Below are 26,692 nucleotides of genomic sequence, written 5' to 3' on the forward strand. Positions count from 1 at the left end.
CTTCAAAGTCCTGACCTCCGTCTTATCTTAAAGAACTAGTACTTATAATTATCCCAACCTCAGGCTGCAGGTTAACTTGTGTTTCCAGTCAGGAGGCGGAGCCTCCAGATCTTCAGAGATCAGGCTGCTCTCTGGTGGAATCAGCTCTAGTTAAGTCAGACACTCCCTGTCTTAATGTTTAGGCTTAAAACTTCCCATTTTGATCAGACTTAAACAGTAGTTACAGCTGGCTGAGGTGGACTGAACCATCCTCTCAATCATGTTGCTGAAGGGACTTCCTATGATGCACCGCAACGGACCTCCAACCTGTGGAGGCTCGTATCTACTCTCCACTGCTGGGGCTTATGCTCAAGGGAGGATCCATTCTGTTGGGTTTCTTAGCTGTTTTTATGACTTGGTATTATGTGAACTTTGAACTTAGTCACTGTTGGAATGAATATGATGAACTGGATTAGCCTGGGTTGCTTTGAATTGTAATATTGAACTGAATCGGACGGTCTTTGGATTGTCTGCAGCACGGTGGCTTAGTGGTTAGCACTGTTGCCTCACAGCAAGAAGGTTCCCGGTTCAACTCCCAGGCCCAGCAGGACCTTTTTGTGTGGAGTTTGCATGTTTTCCCCGTGCTTGCGTGGGTTTCCTCCAGGTACTCCGGTTTCCTCCCACAGTTCAAAAACATGCATACTAGGTAAATTGATCATTCTAAATTGCCTGTAGGTGTGAGTGTGTCTGGTTGTTTGTGGGGACTGCAGGTGGAAACTAGCATTTCTGCTAAACCCGGTGTATTTACACTGCTTAATGTAGTGTTAATTAATATGCATTGTCCCGTCTAAATAAACTTTGAAACAAAGCGCCTGACATGACTTTTGTTGTGAACTGGCGCCATTAAAAAAAAATGGAACCTAAACAGATTCAAAGGTTTATAATGTAGTTTTTTCTTGTTCCAGTTTTTGCTAAACTGGCACTTTGTATAGCTATCGTATTTGGGTTTTGCATACAGTGACTAAAGAAAACCTGGGTTTTGATTAGGGGACAGGAGTTTGCATCCATGGGGACGTTGTTGCTGATGAGTGACAACGTGCTGTAACGTGATCCACAGGTCCGGAAACAGACAACCAGGACACGCTTTTTGGTTTTCTTTTTTCCTGATAACAGGAACGGGACCCTACGAGAGCTAGACGACGCATCCTAAAAACAGCCCTCCTTCAAATGAAATTAAAACAGATATTTAACAGTTAAATCAAGGAATTCTGTTCTGGGTCTCGGGAAAGCGCCTAGAGACAACTTCTGTTGTAATAGACGCTATATAAATAAAATTGAATTGAACATGAAAACTACTTCAATCAAAATCAAATTTCTGAAGTATAAAATTAGATTGTCATCTTGTTTCTACTGAGAAAAGATTGAAAAAAAGACTAAAAAAGACAGTTGATTTAAGCACATTAGCTTCTTATATCCATATGAAAATAGCATTATGTGGCAACGTTATCACAAACATTCTTCTTTTCACCAAATTTTATAATGAAACAGACAACAATAAGTAACAGTTGTAAGTTGACATGAAAAATGTATAAGCTTTGATTTTCAATAACTTAAGATGTTTGGCTGATTATGGATTATTAGACACAAAACAGCATCAACACTGTTCCTCCGTGTCGCTGTGTTTGAGCAGTAACTTCTTTCAACCCTTTTATTTTTTTTAAATGTTCCCAATGAGAAGGAGTCCAAGGGAACCAGGGTTTTTTTTTACAGAAATGCCTTTTAAATGAATGTACGAGGAATTTGATTGTCTCAGCCAAACCTATGGAAGAGAGAGATCTCTCTATCAGAGAGGAAACAACTTGCTATTCCATGGCAGAGGAGCAGGTGTGAGGGCAGGCCCGTCAACACACCATACGTTTAGGCATATAAAACAAATGCACATGCACGCACTCCTTTTCCACAGAGCCAAACGCTGCACGGCGCTGGGAAGTCACAAAAGTTTTGGAGCCTGTTTTTCTTCAGTCTTTGCACCTCCCAGCCGCCGGGACAGACCAAATCTGTTGTACATACTGTATCTCATCAACATCTCACTTGCAGTATTCGAATAGAAGGTTAATCCACAGTAACAGTAGAAACAAATAAATTAAAAAAAAAAAAAAAAAACAACAAAAAAACAAAGCACAGCTCGCTTTGTTTCGTTACATCGGTGCATAGATTCTGAAAATCAGAGAAATCTCAGTGATGTAGAAATGATGCTTCTCTCTTCTAATCATGTCTGTTATTCCAGTGTTTGCAGTGACTTAAATATAATTAAATATAAAAGGTTAAAGAGAGGCCATGATCATGAATGATATCACACGTGGAAATTCTGACGTTAGTCTATTGATTATTGTCTGAAATAATCCAATTACAGTCCAACATTTATGTCCATATATTTAGTTAATTTTTCCACCAGATGTACTTTTTCTCTCAATCTGACAGTGGTCGTGACAAAATCAGGGATCTCAGCGAATCTCAAGCCCCCACATAGATTTGGTTCTGTCGAAATGGAAGTGCAGCTCCACTCTGCTGATATCGACGCAAGCGTCCACGGAGACGTGCGGCAAACGTTCCACAGTTCTGCAGCGATCGGCGATGCTTTTCACCCCCCCCACAGGCACCGTCCTCACGCAGGGCTGCTTAGTCTTTGGGTGACACTTGTTACTTCATACCATCATCTGTCGAAGACCCAGGGTCTGTCCTTTTCTTTATAATCCATTCTGTTCTCAGTACTCCATCCAGGAATCGTTACAGGTTCAGCAGACGGTCATTAGTAGTGTTACCGAGGAGATCACACGGGTCGGGCGGGTTACTGACAAAAGAATAAATACTTAAACAGGGGGGGCTTCATCTCTGGATCTTCCTCAAGATACACCATGTTCACTGTATGTCCCTAAAGAGGGGAAATTAGGACAAAAGAAGTTGGTGTATAAGATACTTGTTAACGTTTATTTTGAAATACAAATGTTCTGTGTGCTCACCTGGGTTGGTTGAAGTTCTACATGAGCATCGCCCTCATAGCTGCCTTGCTGATCCGTTTGCGGTTCTTCCTCAGCCTTCTCCTCATCTGGGTTGGGCGAGCTGGGACTCTGGGCGCTGCTGGAGCGGCTGGCTGCTGTGTGGTTGTCGTGGACGTCGTCGTGTCTGTAAGAGCAGCACTCACTCAGTAAAAAGACTTTTAAAAGAAGAAAACTGCTCTCATTCTTGTGAATTTTAAAATTGGAGTTGCAAAAATCCAGGAATTTGGAAATTCCCTCATGACAATTATTGGGAATAAACTAGAAATGTTCAAATCTGCAGGTTAGCCTATAATCTGGAGTTTAAATGGAGTTTAAAATAAAATTCTAAAAGAAAAATATCCTTCAGCATCGTCTAGGCAAGAAAACAAGCTGATTTGATGCTTAAATTCAGTTTCGAGCAGCATCCTTACTCACTTGAAGATTTTCTAAATCACACACGATTACACATTTAGAAAAATCAGATATGACTATGTTATGAATCAAATAAATGAATCGGATTTTTAAAATATTTTTTCAAAATAGGATCTCAAATGAGATACGATTGAGATACAAAATGAGAAACAACCAAAAATATAGATTAAAAAAACCACTCTTATTTTTACACATTTTGAACTACAAAATGTAAGGAAATCTAAAAATATATATATATTTTAAATATAAAAACTAAACTGTATTTTTATTGATAAATTAAATAAGGATTATATGCATATAAAAAGGAGCAGAATCTAAAAATGGTTGCGTAATATGGTAAAACCATCTCATTGCCGGTTTAAGGCGCTAGTGATTGTGGTTCCAGCTGCGGCGCCGTTGGCGCCGCCTGTATTCTGTCGTCAAACAAGAACGGAGGGAAAAGTTGGATTTAGCCTCCAAACCTCTCATCAAGTCATCCAACTATTTTCTATTCATCAGCTAAAAAAGATTTTAAATATTCAATTTCTTATCTATTTGTGCATGAGAAGTTTATTCATACAGTTTATATTGATATCATTCTTTATATTCTGTGTTATATGTTTATCATGCTTTCTTATTCTAGAAAGCAGCGTCAGATATGCTGCAATTCTTATTTTGATGCATGCTATCTTTTGAGTAGGGATGGGCGGTATGGACTAAAATATTTATCACGATCATTTCTGGCATTTATCCCGATAATGATAAAAATGACGATAAAAAAAATACCAATTCAACTCCACTTTTTTAACTATAAATCTATCACCACATTCAGTCTTTGGAGGCCCCAAAAACCAAAAACCGAGTCCACCAGTACTGCAAAACTGTAATGACTCAGATCCGCCATGTTTGTTACACAAACATGTCAACAACAGGAATTTATCCTTCTTTCTTTCTTTCTTTCTTTCTTTCTTTCTTTCTTTCAGGCTCATATCCTTCCCTTCCCTTCCTTCCTTCCTTCCTTCCTTCCTTCCTTCCTTCCTTCCTTCCTTCCTTCCTTCCTTCCTTCCTTCCTTCCTTCCTTCCTTCCTTCCTTCCTTCCTTCCTTCCTTCCTTCCTCCCTTCCTTCACGTACGTTGTGCATCGATTTAACGCAGAACCGTTTTTACCGCGAGATGACAAATTCTTACCGTGGGGAATTTTTTGACGGTATATCGTGAACGGTAAAATATCGCCCATTCCTACTTTTGAGTAAACAGAATTTATATATATATATATATATATATATATATATATATATATGTATATATATATATATATATATATATATATATACATATATATATTTATTATATTCGTATTTACAAATGGGAAAATACGACAAAATTAAAAGTTCATTCCCATATGTTCTAATTAAGTTGTATGGAAAAGTTTCCTTTCTTTTCCGTCGCGAGTACAGAGAGGCGATTTCATTCATTCCTCTTTTCAGCTTGTGTCCGTATCTCACCTGGTTTCTGTGTTGTTGTCTGCAGATGATGGTGTTTTCCATGCGAGTGGCGTTGATGATCTGCCTCCTTATCTTTCAGCCTTTTCTCCTCTTCTCGTTTGATCTGCTGCTGTCGCAGTATTTCCTTCTCTTGGTCTAACCTCTTGTGGAGAAGTAGAAGCTCTTTTCTCTCTGCTTCCAGTTTTTCCTGCTCGAGCTGTAAAATCCTCTCCACGTCCGGAGTCTCGTTTTCTCTCCGTCTCGCCGGCCCGCGAGGGTCTGGGTTGGGCTCTTTGGTAGGTCGGATCCTGCCCCCTACTCTCTCCAGAAGAGTGTCCTCGGTGGGACTGATCTGGACTTGAGCATGTTCAGAAACATGCTGAGAGAGTCCGCTTGTATGGCTCTTTGAACTTCTGAACTTTTCCTCCAGTGGGCCGTGTGTTCGTGCATCTTGGGTTTCTTTACTAGCTCTGCCTTCAGTGTTGTTGAACGGCAGCCCGTCCCCGCCGATCCGGTTGTCATCTGAGACGTCCCCGTCTTTCCTCTCCACATACTCCCGTTTCTCGGTCTCGAAGAGCCTGGTGGAGTTAGGAGTCCAGTGAGGAGAGAAGAGGGCGTCCTCTCCGGTGCGGGTCGTCTCCTCCCCGACGTGACTGTAGCCTTCTCCGGCCCGGGAGAAGGCGTCTCCTCTGGACGTCCAGTGCTGCTCTAGCAGCTCCCCCATATGGGCCCTCTGGTTCTGTTTCAGCTCATCCAGCTGATGGAGTTCATCTTTGGAGTGCACCTTCACCTTGATGGTAGAATTAAATAAAATTCTGTTGTTTTTCATATGTATTTATTATCTGATCTGAATGTAAACATCATTCAAGCCTTGGCACACTGCAAAAACTCAAAATCTTAACAAGAATATTCGTCTTATTTCTAGTTAAAATGTCTCATTTTTAGTCAAAAAACTTAAAAACACTTAAAAGAAGACTCATCACTGGCTAAAAACAACAATTTTCACTTGTTTCAAGTAGATTTTCACTTAAAATAAGTAGAAAAATCTGCCAGTGGAACAAGATTTTTTTTGCTTGTAATGACAAGATAAATCTTGTTCCACTGGCAGATTATTTTACTTATTTCAAGTGAAAATTCACTTGAAACGGGTGAAATTTGTCAAATTACAAGTTATTTTTCTGGTGATGACTCTTGTTTTAAGTGTAATGAGATTTTTTTGACTAAAAATGAGGCATTTTAACTAAAAATAAGACAAATATTCCTGGTAAGATTTGGAGTTTTTGCAGTACAGACACTTGACCAGGGGTCCGTTTCACAAAGCAGGTTTAGTGAAAACTCTGAGTCTGTTAACCCTGAAATGAGGGAAACTCTGAGTTTTCCGTTTCACAAAGGGAGGTAACTCAAACCAGAGAAAGAGGAGGAACTGTAGCCTGTTTCACAAAGAGAGGTAACTTAAGCTCTCGGTCAGTTACCGTAGTAACAGACGCTCTGAACCTAACCTGGTCGGGACCAGGTTTATTTCAGCGAACCTGGAGTTTCTCTCTGTCTCCTCCCTCAGTGGCGTCAATTCAGCCAATGGGTCTTTACGCAATACGCATCTGTTTTCTGCACCACGGACAGTAAGCGGCAGAGTTAGAGAGCAGAAAAAGCGTATCTGACAAACGCAATTTAACTCGTTCACTTTATTCACTATGTCAGTGCAACAATATCACAGGGACATCCCAGTTTAACTTCAAACAGTTAAAGTCCAAATGCAAAAAGGAGAGGGAGAGTAAAAAAAAAGTCAAATATTTCCCTTAAACAGATGTATAAGAGGATTTATATCTTACTTTGAGATGAACTTGCATAATTAATCCATCAGTGGCTAACAGCCTCGAAATATCTTTTGGACCCATCACTTGCCTTCTTTCTTTTTTTTTTTTATTGCGTGGTTGTCTGCTTCCTTTTCATTTTTGTAAGTTAGTAACACTGCAGAGCGCACTAAAAACCAGATTGATAGAGACCACTGTCGTCAGGGACGCTGGGACATTTCAAGATATGAGGGGGGGGTACAAGTGTTGGGATAGATAATACCTAGTGAAATCCATCATGTTGTTCTGATATGCATTTGTAGTTATTTTATATGTATTAAGTAATAGAATAAATCAATACAAATAGATGCAGAGTAATTCCATAAATGTATTTAAAAAAAAAAAACATTTACATTCTCCCCTGAAGCCGAGGTGTGGCAGCTGCCGTACCCAATTGACGGCCCTGATCTAAATGACAATAACATTTCATTTTTTTCTCCAAAATATGCTCTCATACTCGCCATATGCACGTATTAACACTTCTAACTCCAGTGGCGTGAAGTATGTGGATCTTGAGCATGGATCTATTCTTGAGATGCAAACTAATGTTTCCTCAAAGGGATTTTGTAAATTGAAAAGATAAATAAAGTTAAAAATAAAAAAAAATAAAAAGTATGTCGCTCTTTTGTGTCGCCGGTTGCCATGGTGAATCCTTGTATCAGCGCTCTACTGATGATGGCTTTTGATTTCCCTCACGCTCTCGCTTAACTCCACGTGAAACTACTTAGAGTTGAGTAAATTACCTCAAATCCGCTGTTCTGGAACCGAAAACTCAGAGTTTCCGATCTCAGAGTAGATCAACTAAGAGTTCAGGATTAGACTCAGTGTTTGTTGAACCTGCTTTGTGAAACGGACCCCAGGTTTAAGCATCAATCCTGACGGCAGAACGCTTGAACATCCGTACCTGCTCTTGGCCGAGCGTCCCGTTTCGATGCAGGTGGCCGTGGTGTCTGCGGGAGGATTTTTTCCTGGGGACGGGACGTGGAGCCAGCTGACATCTGCACTCCACGTGATCCACAACAGACACCACGGCTTTGGCGTAAGTGGGTCTCTTGTTTATGTATTCAATCTTCATGACCTGGACAGGTTGAGGAGAAGAGTTGGATGCAAACACAGTTTGTGCATACATGCATGCATTTCTTCAAACTGAATTTTTATTTGATTTTATATTTCTTTATGTGTATTTATATACAGTGTGAAAATGTCTTTATTTCCCCTCCTCTTTCCAGGTGTTATCCTTTCTCAGCTAATTGCACCAGTATACCCACATCGTTTGTGTTCGTCTGTTTTCTGTTTTCTGTAGGCTGCACTGGAATGTGATTTAGTTGTATAGGGATGCTGGCTCAATGACAAATAAAGCTATTTCAATTCCATTTGCATATACTATGTTCCATATCTTTCTAACTGCTGAGAAATTTGGGGAAAGACCTGTGAAACATACATAGATCCTCTAACAAAATGACAGAAAAGGGCACTAAGAATAATTAATAAAGTTGGCATTCGTGATCCTACAAAGGACCTTTTCATAAAATCAAATCTATTCAAATTTGTCAACATTGTAAAATTATACAGTTTCATGTTGTAAATAAAAACATTCCCTCAAGCAATCAATCCTTTTTTAAATTAAGAAAAAGCAGTTATAACCTGAGAGGTCTGCTACGATGACAATAAGTCAATAACGAATGTTCGATGTGTGTCTGTGTGAGGAATCAAACTCTAGAACCATTTAAAAGACACATTTAAGTTGACTGAAACTCTGTTAAAATTCAAGAACTTAAAATGTGAGTTAATTAATGATTATAAACACTCTTATCTGTTTTTACATTTAGCTTCGAGAGAAAATTAGTCGATCAATGTCAGCGATTTAATTATATGAACATTGTTGAGGGGTCACGACAGTCAGGGCGGGCTTCAGTTGCTTCAGCTCAATCCTTTTCTGGTTGCAATTGAAACAACTGAAATATGAATTATTTCTGAATGTGAATAACCAAAATAAACTAAACCGCTGATGTGAGCCGTATCTGATTTTTGTTCAAGCATGTGTGGATGCAAAAATCCCATCCTCAGTTCCAGTGATCACTTGTGAGTGTTTCTAGCTCAAGATGTGGTCCTCGGTTGGATAAAGCCACATGAAGGGAACATGCGTGACTTGGATCGCCATCAACCTGCACAGGTGTGTCAGCCAGTTCTGGGTGGCCGCTGACACGTGTAACCCACGCCGCGGGCTGATGTGCATGTGGTGTCCTTTCACGTGTTTATTGATGACCGTAAAAGATCAGGAGTCACGAGAATTGTGAAAACTTTGAGTCTTTAATTAAAACAAATTATTTTCTTCTTGATTGATATGTTAAAACTGATCAAAATGTTGTGGAAACTGAAACCTGAAACTGAAACCTTATCAGTATTCTGGGATTTCTGCGCATCCAGGGGCCGGCCGCCTGTCCCAGCTCTATGGGGCCTCACTCCCCCATCTCAGAATGTCTTGGACTACCATACCTAGCCCTGTTCACATGTCAGGCTACAATCTGTGTCTCTAATGTCCTTGCTACTTTATCTATTACTACCCAATATTTATTTATTTTTTTTTTTTTGTATTACTGTACTGTAGGTGTGTTTTTTTTTTGTTTTTTTTTCTCCTCTCTGCACATCTATATATTATTTTGTATTTTGGTTGGGGTTTAAAAAATGGCATACTTGATTGGGTTGATTTCGATATCTGTGTTTTTATCATTTTGTTATTGCCCAAAAATACTAATAAAAAGATATATAAAAAAAAAAAAAAAATGTTGGGCAAGGTTTTTTTGTTTTTTGGGTTTTATTTGGTCAGCAGCTGGGAGTCAGCATGCGAGCACAACCTGGCAGCAAAAATCAATATTCTCTTCCTTAACCTTTTCACATACAATCTGGAGATAAATGTCACCCGTTAGTGCTGTCGCTCATTCTAAACTGTTGCATTCGTCTGTCCCATTGCAAAATGGCGTGACAAATATGTTGTTTGAAACGTTGAAAGGTACCTGTTGCACATACGTTTCAGAGGGCGGTAACATCATGTGATCATGTGGGCGAATGAGATCTTTACCATATCAGACTTGTATCAGAACTGGAGAATCTCGCTGGTTGTGTTTGAGCACCGGGCGGAAAAGCTGCCGGTGTGTTTGAGTGGGTTGCTTACCTGCAAGTATCTGGTGTGCGTGGCAACGGGAACGCAGTGCAGGCTCTTGGTGTTGCAGCAGCCGGAGCATCGCTGCACCTCCACACATGGAGGCCACAGCAAGAAGTTGGCGTTGCTGCGGTCCAGCATCGCCCTGGTGACCTCCACCACTTCTGTGCGGACTTTACACAGAGCCTGCTGGGCTGGCTGGGCGTCTGAGGGACCAGATACAAGCGGGTGTAAGTGTCAGCACTGCTGTCCACCTCAGTTCTGGTAGTAGTACTCTCACCACTGTTTAAAGGGAATTTGTTTCTCCACTACGACCACTAACCATTGGTCTTAGAAAAACGTGAAAAAGCTTGTTGATGGGCATCTGGAAGTCCAAAGATGGCTGTTTCTATTTAACCAGGCCTTGGAGAACTTAATCAAACAAGCAGTAGCTCTTTTTGTTTTTTTATAGGCGTGCAATTTAAATCTAGACCTCATCCTGTTCAAAAACCTTGCTGGGAATAGAGAGGACCCAATAGCAGTTCCTCTGATTGATACAGACTGTGCTCAGAAAGCACCGTCTGACTCATGCATTGTTCTTCATCCATCTGGCGGGAGACGTACGGAACACAAATGGCAGCTTAATTATTTCAGAACTCCTTTTTGTAATGTTTTGTTCACAAAGCAGGAGCCAAGAGGCTTGTTTTTTAAGTTTTGAGGATGGAGTCCATCTGCATTAATAAGGAAAATCAGGAATACACCACAACATGTTTAACCCTGGGAGCATGCATAAATATGGTTGGTGCCAGATACAGGTAAAGTTACATCTGCAGAGCAACCATATATATATATATATATATATATTGTTATTTTCATCTACATTTAAAACCCCAAAAGGGCCGGTTGGGCTCACCAAGGCTCCGTGGAAGTCTGTGACCTCCATTAGCTGCAGAAGTGCCGTCCTCTTCATCTGAGATAAAACAAACACACAAACATCCTTTAAATTAAATAAATGTGCCGAATGAGTTATCAGTGGTTTGACTTTGATATGAGGTGTTAAATCTTCTTTTATATGACTTGAACGTGCAGAGATAAAAACATGAACTCAAGTCCTTGCATGTGTAATAGTGTGGATGCACAAGAAGCTGGAACATAAAATCAACTTTGAGCTAGTGTTTAAGCAGCTGGTAGGCTTTTGTTTTTTGTAATAAATTAATGATTGCTTTCATATATTTCTGTGATCACAAGCACTTCATGTGTTTCATCACTGCTGACATCTATTTGTGAAAGCATTTCTTGTACGTAAATATCCACTGCTGAGGGTCTTCCTGTAGGCGTGGACGTTGGTCACAGATTTACTCTGGCGTGGTTTCTGGCTTTTGTTTGCTCCTGCATCATTACTTTGGTGGGTGTTTGGGTCACCTCCGCACCACATCTGCTGTAGCTCTGCCAGCTAGTTTGATCATTGCTGTGTGACATCGCAGCATAAACCGAGACGACTGTCACACGAGTCCAGGTTACTTGTTACAAAAGCTAAATGATGCTTCCTAAAAGAAATCAAAAATCCCTTCAAATGAAACTGAAACTAACAAAACATTATTGTAAAAAAGTCCCGTCCTTGCAAACTAAGACTTTGCGCTGCTAACTTCTGCTATTTTTAACATTTTAGGACCCCCATTAAAGTCCCTTTTGCAACGCTCTCATTTCTCTGGCATCATCACATTTTGAAGAATTGTATATACACTTTATGTGAGCTACTTTTGCAACCAAATATTCGTTCATACGAACTGAAATGCAACTGAAACTGATGTTTTAACTGAAACAAACATTTATTCTTCTTTAAGGATGTTTGTTTACACTTTGCACTTATCTTGAATTCACAAAGGTTGATAAATCTTCTTAAACTCTTCTAAATCTTATAGAAAGAGGTGACTAAATATCCTGTTTCTCATAATGAAATTATTCCCTCTTTAGATGTTTTCAAACGATAATCTCTGTTTTCTAAAAATAGTTTTACAGGATAAATGGCAAAAACTATTTGCAGGGTTTAGGTATCAGATTGAAAATGTTTTGGGAGACTTTAAAGAGTGAGCTTGTGTAGACAACACTGTTTAAGAACATTCAATTAAAGAACATATATTTAAGCCCTTAAGTTTCAAATATTGAAAAAATAGTAAAGTGAAAATGTAAAATAAAGAAACTGAAAGAAATGGATCAAAACTGCATTTAAACTGAAATAAACACAATTAGATCAAAACGGGACTTTTAGTTTCAGCTTCAAGTACTGTTCCACACAGACAAGCGTCCCGTCTCTGATTCATCTCCACCAGCGTCGGTCGTATTATCAGAAAGCTGTTCTTTACCTACGGAGTCAGTGAGCAGCAGCAGCTGGAGATCCTCCACCGAGGAGATGGGGCTGTTTCTAACCAGCTCCACCAGAGCTGCAGGCAGAGCGTCCCCCTGAAACACACAACACATCGGCTCATCAGGGACGTCGTCCTGAAACACAATGTGAACGCCACTTGGAGAGAGAAGGCCGAAAGAAGTCGGCGTGTAATCAGCTGGACAGTTCTGTGCAGAGACATAAAGACGGGCCTCTACTCCGTTACACCAGTGCACCAACTGGTTATTTTTTCATGGCATTTATTTAGAAAATTAAAAAAAAACTATTATGAGTCATTGTTTCAAGCAACATGATGCGTCTGACCAAATATTTCCACAGCAGCGAAGCAGAAACCAAGCAACAACAGCTCCGCATTGTGATTTTTAGGGATTTAAATGTGGGTTTAACCCCCTCTGGTCATTAACGGGTGGGAGACAGCCGGGGAGGGGGAGAATTAACCAGAGCAGACACACAATGGTCACTAAGAGCAGGGTGAATGACTATTGGCGTTGTGTCCTCTCATCTGCTAACATTTAGGGGTCAAAGGAGCAAGGAAGGAGTCAGGAAGTGGGGGAAGGACTGATATGGAGAGGATGACAGAAGGGGGTGCATCTGACAAAAAAGAGGAATAATAGATGAATAAAAGGAGATGGAAAAGGATCAGACGTGGGTCGAGGCACAGCCCGGCAGAGATTTAAACACTGAGGATGAAGTTGACTCGCTTTGTCATCTCTTGGAAAGACGGAACCAGTAAAAATGTTGTAAAGGCAGTAAACGTTCTCCGGAGAGTTTGGCTGCGTGCGGCCGGTAGAACATCACACACAGAGTCGGGGCTGTTAAACACGACTGTATGATCCCGTAATGAGTCCCAGCGGCGGCAGGTTCCAGCCATCCACGCTTGAGCAGCGCTCTCGCCCAGCCCACGCCGGTCGCCACTGACATTTCCTTATCTGTGGTTCTGCTTTAAAAGGCTCCAATAAAACAGCAGGGTAAAGCCCGCGCCGCGCTTGCATCTCTTTCTCAGAGCTGCCGATGCCCCCGAGGACTCGCCGTGATTACTCCGTCTCTTTGCAGATGGAGCAGGGCCGTCTGCCCGGCTAATTGTGTCCGGTGCTCATTAAGAGGATTTTTGCTTTTGTTGACGGTGGTCTCTACTGTTGAGGTCATTTATGGTGAAACAGGAAATATCAAAAAAGCACAGCTCCGTTTCAACTAACAAACAGAAAATGTAACTAATACGATATTATTGATTTTAAATATGCGACAGTAGGGCTGGGCGATTTTGGACAAAAATAAAATCCCGATTTTTTTCTCTGAAAACCCGATTTTCGATTTCAATTTCTTTGGTAAAACTACAAAAGACAATGGAATAAATTGTTCCAAATATTTTATCTTTATTTTTAAAGAAAAATAGCAAACAAATTTCCCTATTGGGAATGAAGTGCAATTGAAAGATACTGTTAATCCTCCTTGAGTTTAGTAAAGTGACAACATTTACAATTTTCTTGACCAAACAAAGATGACTAGACGAGCTCTGTCTGTAATGCAGCCAGCTGCAAAAAAGGAAAATCGATTTTCCGATTTTCCTTTTTTTAACATCGTCTTGATTAATAAATCCGATTTAGATTTAAAATTGATTAATCGCACAGCCCTAGCGACAGGTGTGACGAACGATATTACATTCAGTATGCCACAATGATCAAGCATCTGTTTATAGTCCTGTCCCTGGAAATAATAATATGAAAGATAATATAAGTGTTGTTTAAGTCAATTTAACATGTACAAAAGGCAGTTTCTCAATACCAAGTATCCAAGTTTAGACTTGGATAATACTTGGTTGGTACTTCGGTCTTCCTGCAACTGGACAACATCACAGCTTGGTGACATCACAGCTGAGGTAGCAAACTAATGTTTACCACCATTACAAAGTAACAAAACATATTTTTTAATGGTTTTATGCTTTTGTTTTCCAACTGTGCTAAAATCTTCTGTGGGGAAAAGAACATTTTCTGTTTCTATCTTGATAAGATGAGCAGAAAAGTAAAGTTAGAAGTTTAACTTTGCACCATTATAACTTTATACTGTCAGTTTGCTCCAACAACATTTCTTCCACTCGTAGCAAAATGCATTCTGGGATACTTTGCCGCCTGAAGCCTGCACAGGTCTCCACTGGATGCATCCTGGATAAAGTGGGGAGAGCAAGAGCACATCCGGGGATTTGGTCCGTAATTCGTCTAAATGCGAGTTTGAATAGGAGCAGATGATGTTTCACAAGAACACGAGCGCACGAGTCATTAAAGAAACAGGAACTGTACAGTTCCCAGCTCAGAGGCTCTACTATAGACCTTAACTGGCTCTGATGACCCCCATCAAAGATTTAATCCGGATCACTGATACGCTTTTTTTGGACGTGCATCCAGTTCTGGTGTGTTCATCCCGATAACTGATTTTGATGCTGATATCCCTGGGCAGTTGTTTTTCTTCTTTTTAAATTGAATAGTTGCACTAAAATTGCAAAAAAGAAGGTACAAAACAAACATCTATATTATCCAACGCTTCTACTCAGTTAATAACAACAATGCTTCATCTGAACACCATAAATAACGCAGGGTTACTTCAACAGTAAAAACGGCATTTTCAAAACATCGGTATCGGCCAAAAAAGTATCAGGACATACCTAGTTTATGTAGTATATTAGTATATGTATATGTAGTATATTAAATCGTTTTATATATTGTTGCATTTTATGTCACTTCCGGGCGACGAAGTAAGCGAAATTAACATGGTTTACATGTTTGAATTGTTACATTTTATATATGTTCATGTTGCATTAAGCTGTTGCTATTCATTTCATGCCATTCAGAATGTTGCACTAAGGTTAAGCCAAAAAAGTATTTTAATTTTCTTGTGTTTGTGAGTTTGACTGGATGTCATTCAACTACCTCTTTTGAAGTTAAATGTATTTATTTTTGTTATTGCACTGTTCTGCACTTTTTTTTTTAGTTTACAATTTCATGTTTTTACATTTTGTGCTGATAAGTTTTGTTAAAATATATGTCCATGTTGTTTTCCAATGGACAATAAAAGAAACTTGGGACTATTTGAGTTTTAGCCCTCTTTTCTTTTTTTTTTTTAATTCATTGCCAAAATGTATCTGATCGGGAAAGAGTATCGGAAATGTATCGGGAGCCAAAAAAAGTGATCGGATCGGGAAAAATCGGTATCGGCTGATACTCAAACTCAAGTGATCGGGATCGGATCGGGAGCTAAAAAATCCTGATGGGGACAACCCTAGTCTCTGGTACTGATGTCGGGTTGGGTCGATCTCTAATTAACTCTCGTTGGGCATCTTTCTCCGTCAGTCTCTGGTTTTCTCTTCCATCTTTGCTCTCTCAAGTCATCTCTGATGTACCTCTGTGAGCTACAGTACTCTCATCATGTTGATTCGTGGTGCGTGAGAGTGACTTTGGGGTTTTTTGTTGATAGTAGGGCCACGAGACCACGAGCAGTAGTTGATTCCTTCTGGAAATAATCAAATAGTCCTTCAAATGACATTGAACCTGATATTTTACCATGAAGACTGCTTGAGGAGTCTGTACCTTGACAACATCCAGCTGTATAGGGGCTTGTCTGCATAACTGAGGCAGCTGTCTCTCAACAGCTGTTTCCATCGCCCTACATCTCCCCAGAACCACGTCTGACGCCACCAACCGCCCTCTACAGCAGATCCACTCTGCATCTCCCGACTCGTGCTGCTGGTCTGAACCGCTCAGTCTGACATGAGCCAGCACTGATCACATGATGCTGCGACCCATTCCCCAGAGGTGTCTGGGACGCGTTGAGCAACGCCAGGTACAGCGAGCAAGAGAGGAGAGAGGGAGTGAGAGAGAGCCTAATCGTATGTAATTAGGGAGGAGCTGGCGGCACAGCGGCAGCCACTGCACATGTGGAAGGGTTCACACGTAGCCCCTGAAAGCATGCCGACACGTGCGGAGCACAGCAATGTGCAAACGATAGCTGGGTTCATTAAATGAGTAATTTACCTCTGACTTTGGGAAGGAATGCGACGCAGTCGAGGATAACGATGATTTAGTGTTTGTTAAGATGTGCCAGGATCACCCTTCGGTGGTCCCTCGCTGAACCTGCACACGCGTTACAGCTCTTCACATTAGAACCGCCAGCAGACGCGAGACAAATGACTCGATAGTCTTCTTTTAATAAGGAACAGAGCTGAACTTCAGGTTTCAGTGACTTCCCAGCTGCAGTGCCTTCAACTTTAAAAGGGTAAATGTGGGGGAATTCCAGGCTGCACACCTCAAAGCCTTATGAAGCACTACTCCTGACTAAACTGAGATCTTCTGAAAGTGGTGCCTGCAAAAGCCACAACACAAGAACTTGATGACAGGAAGTTGAAGTCATCCATCATAGTTCAAAATCTGCCTTCATGTGCTGCTGTCAAGGCGATGTTAGATGCAGAAGGCATGTTCCTCTGCAGTCAGGTTTAGGCCTGTGTTGAAAAAAATCGATTTTCCGATTCTAAATCGATTCTCATATTAATTCCTAAAAATCGATTCTTATGTCTAAAGATCGATTTAAATTTTTTTTTTATTTTTTTTTTTCCATCATTGTCGCCAGGTGAACTTTAATCCCAGTAGTCGGACACACAGTTTGTCATGACACTTCTGAAAAATGCCAGGTGCTTCATGGCAATATGTGTGCGTGGTGACAGAATAAATTAGATAAGCTAAAATGATTTGTTTACTGCATGAACTGTTACAATTTCTTTCTTTTTTGCACTTTCACTTTCACAATAATTATTGTGAAATTATTATTTCACTAGTTATTTTACAGTCATATAATTCAGGCAACAGCTCAAAAAATATTTTAAATAACACTAAGCCAAATCAATATCGAATCGAATCGAATCATGATAATCGATTCTGAATATTAAGAATCGGAATCGAATCGATTCTTGACAATTGAATCGAATCGACTCTTGACATTTGAATCGATCCCCAGCCCTAGTCAGGTTTGTGACTGAGGAGGCTGGATACCTGCGCCGACAGCTTTGTTTTAGACTCTAATTTCTAACACGTGCATTAACTGGTGGGTCCTGAGGGAGGAACGGCCACGCTCACTGGTGTGGAGATGGCATTTTCTAAACTTGTTTAAAACTCTACTTCCCAGAACTCCCGGGTTTAATTTGTGTTTTAACCCCATTCCTGTTTACATGTTGTTAACGCAGGCATGTCATGGTTGAGATAAAGAGTCTGAGTCAGACGCACAGATGGTATCTCTGTGGAAGTGGAGAAACCGATAAAATAAGACCACGTATCTTTATAAAGGGAACTGTTTCGGTCAAGTCTTGACCCAAGACCCTGGGTGAGGCGTAGACCCCCCGTCTGACCTCCGCCTCTGCTCAGGCTGCATCCATTCATCTCAGATTCTTGTTTCATCACTTCTTCAATGAATCCCATCAGCAGATTTGCATTTTAAAGTGATAAAAAGTAATAGACAACCTCGGCAAGAGTGAAAACACCGGCGTCGGGGCAACTGTGGTCTCTGGTATTGTGTGATGGTGATCGCTGACTGATTTACAGCTGCACTCAACATCTGGAGCCACATCTGTGAGCACATCACTTAACCGCGTGAAGCACCCAGCTGCAGTCACGACAGCCTTCCTGGTTCATCACCCACAATCCACCATCCCTCTATGTTTCTAGCTCCTGGACGTGTGTAGACTGAGGCAGGTACACCAGTTCCCCTGGTTAAAGCAGCACCAGTTTTTTTATATAGAAGTATTGGTTTCTAGTTCATTTGAAGAAACATTTCATCACTTTTAGGAAGCATCCTATAGCTTTCGTGGTCTCCCCTCCCTACTCTCTGCAAAAACCAGGCAGAGTAACTTCAGACTCCCGTCCTGGTTGTCTCTTGTGAGGATCATGCATCACTTTATGGCACAAAGTGATGCAAGCAGCTTATAGAGCTACGCGTGACTTCATAATGGAGGTGATTAAGAGACAGAAGAGAAACTGAAGGAGTGACCAGGCAATTTAACCTCCGCTTCCTCCCAGCAAACAATTGCTTAAGTTATTTTCTACTAGTTTGATAATTAAGGTTAAGATGCAGAAAAGATTGGGAACGAATAAGACTCTCAAGGTCATTTTATTAATTAACTAGTGTGACGTTGGCTGGAACTAAAACAACAACATTGTTTTATAGCCTCTTGTCTTTATTTACACCTCTTTTTTATATGCGAGAACAGAAACGCATGCAGTAGCTGTATAGATAGTTGTTATTGATACTAACAACGATGGGGAGGTCTACAGAGCTAGACAGAGATTGGAATCCAGAAAGTATGGGTGGGGAGCTGTTGCACCTCAGACTGATGTTTTATATATATATATGGTCCGATATATGAGGGTAAAACCAAACCCCACATCGACTAAGCCAGATTGATTAATAAACATCCTGTTTAAGCTCCTAATCATAGCCGATTTGCAGTTATTTTTACTGGATATTAAAAATATGAATATCCTTCATAGCCCAAAGATAAAATAAAATAACCCCTTCCATGGTGGAGTAGGCAGCCCGCCATTTTTGTCCTCACTGGGTGGGCTCGTCTCTGGCTGAGCTGTAATTTCATACGAGGACGGAGGTAGGATCCAGATTTGGGGGCGGTTCTGTGGCTGGAGTCCAATCAGCAAGCTCCGGCTTCTCTTGTCATTATGACAGTTAATATTTTAAAAAATGCTCCAAAACCCAACACTCTCTGGGTTCTGACACACATTTATTGATTACTCCTTCAATCACGTACTTATCACGTACACGCACGCACTTATGCAGCTAGATTAAATAAATATGATGATCATATATGATCATATGTGATATATGATTCAAGTCTTTTAAAGTCAGAAAAAGCATAATATAAATATATAATGATAGTCCTATAATCTTTCACCCTTCGTAGGGCATTCAATAAAATACTTGAAATGCTAAAAAGTTTCAACTCTAGAGGGTAATTGGAGAATATTTGAAGACCTTTTATTTCTTTGTCATATATATATATATATATATATATATATATATATATATATGTATATATATATATATATATATATGTATATATATATACATACACACACACATAATTTTCATTGCAAGTCTACTAAAGTCTACTAAAGTCCCATAAGGTTATACGGAAAGGGTTAACCAGGTGAAAGGTCCATGATTTCGATTATTTCCTGTTTTATTTTGAAAGACTTTTTGGTTAGTCATCTTGAATTCCTTAATTCCCATCCTGTCTGATCCTTTGCACCTGTGTCTCGTGAACCCCTGTGAGTGAATCTATACAGTCTCTCATCTTTCCCTGGCTTTGTGCTTGTCCGTCCTGATCTCTGTGATCTTTTGAGTCAGTTCTGGTTATTTGTGTCTGACAGTTTTGGGTTTTCCTGCTTATTGCAGTATTTTTGGTTTCATTAAACCAGTTGTTGTTTGTTCTCCTGTTTCTTGCATTGGATCCTATACATTCCCTGACACCTGACTAACAATATAGAGGAGACTGCCTCTTTCTTTTTCTTTTTTTTTTCAAATGAGAATAATAGACCTCGACAAAAACAGGTGCATGTTTTAGTACACCCTTATTATTCTAGTTTGAAAAGAGAAAAAAAAAAAGGTTTTGCTGAAGTGATAAAAAACACGGAATCATCTGAGATGTTTGTCTTCTGACAAACATCTCTTTCAGAGGAAGAAAATTGTGCATTTTAAGAACTACGTTATTAAAAAAGTAATACAATGATAAATTAAATATAGAAAGTTTGCAATACAATCGCTTTCCATAATGTAGGTGTATTAAATTCATATTTCCACAACATTGATATCATGGCTTTGTATTATGGTTCTGCGTTAAATCGACGCAGGGCCTACGCCGTAAAGTACGCGGCGACGCACATTGTACGGTGCGCGTCGCCGCGTACCCTCGGCGTAGGCCCTGCGTCGGTGTAACGTGGAACCATAAATCAGCCTTCAGGTGAGAGTGAAGTGTCTGAACTCACCGCGGCTCCGCCGACCCGCACCCGCGCCGCCAGCAGCGCCAGCAGCGCCGGCAGCAGCTGCACCCACGAGCCCATGTTGCCGCGCAGCCTCGAGCCTCCGCGGCGGACCGGGCATTGATGGCGGCGCGCCGGAGCCCCTCTCCCCGGCAGCGCGCTCCCGCGGACCGGCGGCTCGCCTCCAGCGACCGGGCACTCCGCCGTCCTTCAGCGGGGATGTCCACGGATGAGATGGGAGCACTCCTGGCCGGCTCAGAAGAGCATTTCTGGCTGATGATGAACCTCCACTTATTATTATTATTATTATTATTATTATTATTATTATTATTATTATTATTACAAATAATAATAATAATAATAATAATAAAGTTAGGCTACTTGTTCTTCTTCAGCTCTGACGTACTGGATTACACCCTATATCTAAAAGCTCAAAAGTTGTTCTCAAGAGCAAAACATTTCACTGATAAAAGACCAAAAAAGAAAGAAAAAAAGGGTCCAAACTTGACAAAATAACAAGAATATCCACGAAAAAACAAACGAGTTGATAAAGTTTAAAAGTATTCCAGACGTATTTAAAGTTACTACAAAATCAGATCAAAACAATAAATGTCATTGAAAAAAAAAAATCCATTGGTATTTTCCCAGCCACCAAGTCTCTCCATTAACCGTGATGCGTCCCGAAGTCCAGCAGCTCGCAGGCGGAGATAGAGATAGTGTGGCGGGGCAGGACGGGGGTTTGCGCTCCGCTTCCACGGAGTCTTATCAAGGAGTAAAGTGCTGCGCCTCTCTCAGCCCTGGAGCAGCCTGATTACGCAGCTCTGCAGGAGCGCCGCTTCTCTTCTGCTGCTGGTGCTGCAGCTGGTGCTGCTGGTGGCGGCGGTGAGGGGAAGAGCAGACCTCCAAGTGAGAGTCTGCTGCCGCTCTGCTCTGACAGTATCTCTCTCCCGCCCCCTGCCTGAAGAGTGGGCAACCTCGGCCATGGAGACCTTAGTCAACAAACAGCTCTCATTTCCTCTGGACCGAGTTACTTATGCAAACACACCTAAGAGACTTTCTTTGAGTGTGTATGTTGTTTTTGTGTTCAACTTAAAGGGGACCTATTATGGCATCTAATACCTATTTTAAACAGGCCTTGAATGTCTAAAAAACAAGCTTTTGATTGTTTTTTGCTAAATAAATGAGAAATTCAGCCTCTAAATCGTGTCTTTATCATCTAATTCTCTAACCTCCTTCTCTATGAGGGATTCTGAGTGGGCGGGGCTATGATAATGAGGCTCTGTGCTGATTGGCTGCCTGAATGACGCGATACACCACCTTCGAAAAAATGGCAGAAGTTCCAGCCGGCAGAGTTACACCGTGTCTTAACTGCATGCGATGCGAGCGAGCGTCAGCGACAAAATCAATTCCATTGCTTTATTTTCTATTGGACTGTCCTAACTGGCCGCGAACGACGCAGCGCGCCGTTTTGAGCTGAACATTTGTCAGACGCCCTGCTTCTATTCTCTTCCTCGCATTGAAAGCCGGTTGAAAGCGCTGTAGGAAACGGTCATGGATGAGGAACGGCTGATCTAGTTAGTTGAAATGAGAAGTTATCTCTATGATTCCTCCTCATTTCACTACAAAACCCGCAATAAAGTGTCAGCTGGCTGGAGGGAGATGGACTGAGCGTCCCATGTCACGCAGTGCGACACGATAGTCGGACGCTCGCATGCAGTTATGACATGGTGTTTAGTTGTGGGCGTGGTTTGCATTATGGTTACGTAACGAAAGGGAGCAGAATCTGAACGGCTCGTAGAAGCCACATTACACTGGAGAGCTCATCCGGGCGGCTGTACAGACACTGCAGAATTTAGTTGCATTCCTCCTTCTCTGAGTTGGCAGGCTGAGGGGAAACCACTTGTTAAAGCAAGAAAAAACGTGTTTTTCATAATAGGTCCCCTTTAAAGTGTTTACACAGAATGAATGAACTGTTACCACCAGTCTTCATGAGCAGCGGAGGACTCTGTCAACTTCCAGACCATAATTCCTTTGTTGAGATGACCGATCTCTAATTCCTCTTCCTTATACTTTTAATAAACAGCTGTTCAAAGTGAGTCATTTGACCGTTTAATAAAAATATCAGCTTATTTTGAATTTGATTACAGCAACAGGCCTTATAAGAAGAGGGGACGTGGAAAATTCAAATCTAAAATAAAATGACTTTGAGGACATCTTAGGGTAATTGAAGTAAATAAATAGTGTGATTTGAGTAAATATTAACAAGTCAGTAACATCTTGGTGTTAAAAACAGCATCTCAGAAAGTCAGAGTCTCTTAGAAGTAAAGATGGCCTGAGATTCAACAGTCTGCATGTATTCCTTCAGACTGAAATAGTTTAGGAGAAATGTTTCTCATCATAAAATTGCAAATATCTTAAATATCTCATCATCTACTTTCACTGATAGATTTTGCCTTTATGCAGCACAACAATGAATGTGAACTAAAACAAATTAAAAACTTAAAAAAAGTGTAGACTTTCATCTATAATTGGAATCACCCTCTTAGGAATTACAGCCGTGTTACGTGAAGTACCTCCATCTTCAGGGACTCATCATAAATATAACCATCATTTTTATACCAGTTCGGAAATCTTTTTTTGTCAATTACTATCTGAAGTCTACAGTTCATCAACATCATCATGTCTTGAGTTTGCAGCCACCTTCGGTAGCTGCTTGTTTGGGGATCTTTCTGCCTGAAGTTGTGTCTTCAGGAAGTTAAAAACACGCTCTACCGGGCTGAGATCAGGTGTCTCAATTGGTCATTGAAGAATTTTCAATTTTTTACCTTTATAAAGTCTGGAGAAGCATCTCAGTGGGTTTGAGTTCATCATTCATCTAAACCTGCATGTATGATCCTGCTGCTTCTGTCATCAGTCACATCATCAGTGAACATCAGAGGCGCGATCCACGAGCCCATACCATAACATGACCTCCACCGTGTCCCTGCAAAAAATCAGATTTCAGAACTTTTTCAGGCTTTTCTGGAAAATCTAATCTGGTTTCCAGTTTTTGACTGTTTCCAGTGGTTTGTTATAAACTTACACTCATTAAGGCTTCTCTTGATCGTAGATGTCGGCGATGATACTTCAGTGTTTTTGACTTCTGCTGAAGGGATTTTTTTCTACCCAGAGGAGATGATTGTGTGATAATCCTTTTTAGTGGTCCTCTCTGCTCTCCCAGATCTGTTGAGCTCACCAGAGCTTTTTTTCTTTCTCTCTTCTTAAAGAGTGTACCAAACTGTTGGGTTGGTCAGACCTTTGATTTTTATGATCTCTCATATAAATTTTTAGCTAAATGATGACCTCCTTCGATTAAAATGCGATCTCCTTGGATGTCATGGACCTGGACTGGACACCTGGGGACGCCACACAGTCCCAGCATTTGTGAGATGTGCTGTTAACATTAAATTCAAGATTATCTTTTTTTATTATTGTCTTAAGATGTTGCATTTCCTCAATATTTGAAATGTTTTCTGTTAATTGTGAATAAAATAAGGGCTTATGAGATTTTATAATTATTTCATTTTGTTTTATATTCACATTTTACGCAGCATCCCAACTTTTTCAGAACAGGGGGTGTAGTTTACTGTCACTATAACAATGACTATAATTTATTAATCAACAAGAGGTTTAAATCATTTGTTTTTGGTTAAACAAGAAGAAGAAAGTTATGAGGATTGTATAACCAGCCCTTTTTGGAGATTCTTTACTGGAGAGGTTATCAGGACGGTTGCCATGCCAACTGACACCTCATATTACATCAGCATCACATGCAGCGAGGCTATCAGGGCACAAATGGTGTTTCTAAAAGTCACGGGTGACTTTCCTGGAGTTCTGACCTTTTGGTGGTCGCTCTTGTTTGGGGAACATTTTTGAACAATAGTTGACGGTGACTCTGCATGTTCAAAAGACACGGGCCCAAAAATAGTATATCAGACAGGCAACCTTTTAGACTTTAAATGCCTTTATAATGTTATGACCGGAGGAAAAGAGCAAGAAAGTTTTTATGATGGAAAAAGAAATTGCATCTCAAAAACAGCCTGCGCGGGGCACGGCTCCTGCCTGAAGGCACCGGCGTAGTTGGGAGGAATGCTCCTCCAGTCTGTTCCTCCAGTTCAGCGTTGGGCCGGTGAATAATAGGATGCCATTGTTTTTCTAACAAGAGTCAATGGAGGAAACAGCATGAGCTATGGAGCTATATTTACACCCCGTTTCATATTTGCACGTTTGAGCAAGGCCACTGTATTGTGACTCGGGACACTAAACCAATGCAAGGCAAAGGAAATGGCGATGACTGTAGAGAGAAGAAAACCAAATGCCCTTAAAAGCTAAGAGACTGACTCCACTGAATCATACGAGTCCTGTTTTAGGGGTTCACATACATGAAGACGTGACTGCAACAAGGAAAAAGAGGCCTTTGTGCATTATTGACGCTGTAATTTTATTGCTAAACGGTGCGTAAAACAACATGGATTTGGGATTTTCTCACAATGATCATATCTAGAATAAAAGTAAAATTATGAGACCAAAAAAGCTGCTGCTTTCAAAAAGTGTGGTGTGTGTAGTTTCTAAGGAGAAAGGAAGGAGGAGGAGGAGAATGGGGGGGTGGGGGAGTGAGGGGGGCAGGTTCTTGACTAGAGGCAGGGATTTTCCCACCAGGTCCTACTTTCATATCCTACTGTGGTGGACTTTCTCACACACACACCTGTGACAGAAACAGCTCACCACAATCCCACAGAGAGATTGCCATCCATCAATCTCCATGGTGGTGACAACTTAACAAGAAACAGTTACAGAAATAATATGGAGGCACCTGCACCTACAGCTCAGTCACGTGTGCGTGTGCAAATAAAACAAACTGTGTGAGGAAGAGCTGGACGGACCCACGGTGATGTCACCCGCAGGTTTCTGGAGATTTAAAGCCCCGTTTTTGGACCTTTTGAGCGGTCTTGACAGGAGCTGACTCTACCGAACCAAAGTTCATCAAAAGTGGGTAAATGGGTGGAACGAAGAAGCCTAACAGTCAGTTGGACACGCCCACTTTATTGCTGTTACCCCTGCTGGTCATGCTACTTTCAGCCCAGGACCCTTCCAGGCTAACCTGAATCTCGTCATGGAAGTCTGTTAGCACAGTTAACATCAAAACAAGCCATACTATTTTTAAAGTAAGTGGAATATTGTGTCCTTGCTCTTAAAAGCAGAACAAATTACCTCTTTTCAGTTTTAGCTCAATGGGGCCCCCACAGGTGGAGGTTTAGTCACTTTTATGATACTGTCAAGGATTGCTTTCATGTGGTCTCTTACTCAGTCATTCATAAGGGAACATATATTTCCCTCAGATGAAACGTATGCAGAGAAAATATGTTTTTCTTTTCTTTGCTGTTTTAATTCACAGCTCACATGACAATACTATTTTCAAAAAAAGCTCACAACAAGTGACACCAGCTAACCGTCGATCATATACTACGTACAGCCATCTCTGAATAAAAACGTTCTATGTAAGTTCACCCTCTCACAGTTGTGATGGATGGATGGTCATAGTCATGGGTCCAATGTGTGTATATATATATATATATATATATATATATATATATATATATATATATATATATATATATATATATATATATATATATATATATATATACTTTAAGCCTATAAATATGTTTATTAATTTTAACACAATGGTCAGTGGAGATTGATTCACTTTTGGAGCCAGCCTCTAGTGGTCAGTCAAAGAACTGCACGCATTGCAACAGTTTAGTGTGCCGGATGCAGCCCCTTACGAACGACACACATGTTAGTCTCATGCACAAACAAAAGAATAAAACCCAAACATATATGTATATATACATATATATACTGTAGATGTCTGCACACTGAGCGATCAGACATATTGTATCTCTCTCTCTTCCAAACACACACACACACACACACACACACACACACACACTGACTGTCTGAGCCTGCATCATTATAACCATGAGCTGAGGACAGAGGGCCCTCTATGTATAACAGTCGAGTGAGAAATGACAGAACTCGCTCAAATATTTTAGAGCTTTTCAGAAGATCCGGTGAGGGTCACAGCACCCTGAACTAATCTTCTATCGGACAATGATGGCATTTCATTTTGTGCATTTTTTTTTGCTGATGTTGGCTGAAAAGCTTCATTGCTTAATTCGATGCAGCAATCGCATACCACCACCTCCATCCCTCACTGGTCAACTTTTCCAGATGAAAAACATGAATCTGCTCCATTTGGGTCTCAAAGCGTTGATTCTGGGCTCGTGCATCTGTACGTGTGTGATGTGTGTGTGCAGAG

General features: G+C 40.7%; 1 protein-coding gene across 2 annotated transcripts; it reads right to left on the bottom strand.

Annotated features, from left to right (window-relative positions):
* Positions 1-1,439: 1,439 nt before the first annotated feature.
* On the bottom strand, positions 1,440-21,222 carry pdgfbb (platelet-derived growth factor beta polypeptide b). 2 transcript variants are annotated; one of them, XM_061712246.1, is made up of 8 exons: positions 20,338-21,222; positions 12,264-12,360; positions 10,814-10,870; positions 9,934-10,127; positions 7,666-7,839; positions 4,933-5,701; positions 3,000-3,162; positions 1,440-2,911 (listed from the first exon to the last, which is right to left on the bottom strand). In XM_061712246.1, exons 1-7 carry the CDS (start codon positions 20,410-20,412, stop codon positions 3,017-3,019), a joined length of 1,512 nt encoding a protein of 503 aa, XP_061568230.1. In that variant the 5' UTR covers positions 20,413-21,222; the 3' UTR covers positions 1,440-2,911; positions 3,000-3,016. The 2 variants fall into 2 exon arrangements, with proteins under 2 accessions (XP_061568230.1, XP_061568231.1); XM_061712247.1 differs by lacking the exons at positions 10,814-10,870; positions 20,338-21,222 and having other exon boundaries at positions 12,268-12,286.
* Between the last annotated feature and the right edge of the window lie 5,470 nt (positions 21,223-26,692).

Source organism: Cololabis saira, chromosome 21 (assembly GCF_033807715.1).
Source record: "Cololabis saira isolate AMF1-May2022 chromosome 21, fColSai1.1, whole genome shotgun sequence".
Lineage (NCBI taxonomy): Eukaryota > Metazoa > Chordata > Actinopteri > Beloniformes > Belonidae > Cololabis > Cololabis saira.

Excerpts from the sequence above, each read along its gene's own strand:
- pdgfbb (XM_061712246.1), bottom strand. The coding sequence starts at position 20,412 with ATGGGCTCGTGGGTGCAGCTGCTGCCGGCGCTGCTGGCGCTGCTGGCG. Across the intron at positions 12,361-20,337 it reads TGCGGGTCGGCGGAGCCGCG|GGGGACGCTCTGCCTGCAGC; the intron begins GTGAGTTCAGAC and ends TGTGTGTTTCAG. Across the intron at positions 5,702-7,665 it reads GGACGCTCGGCCAAGAGCAG|GTGAAGGTGCACTCCAAAGA; the intron begins GTACGGATGTTC and ends TCTACCATCAAG.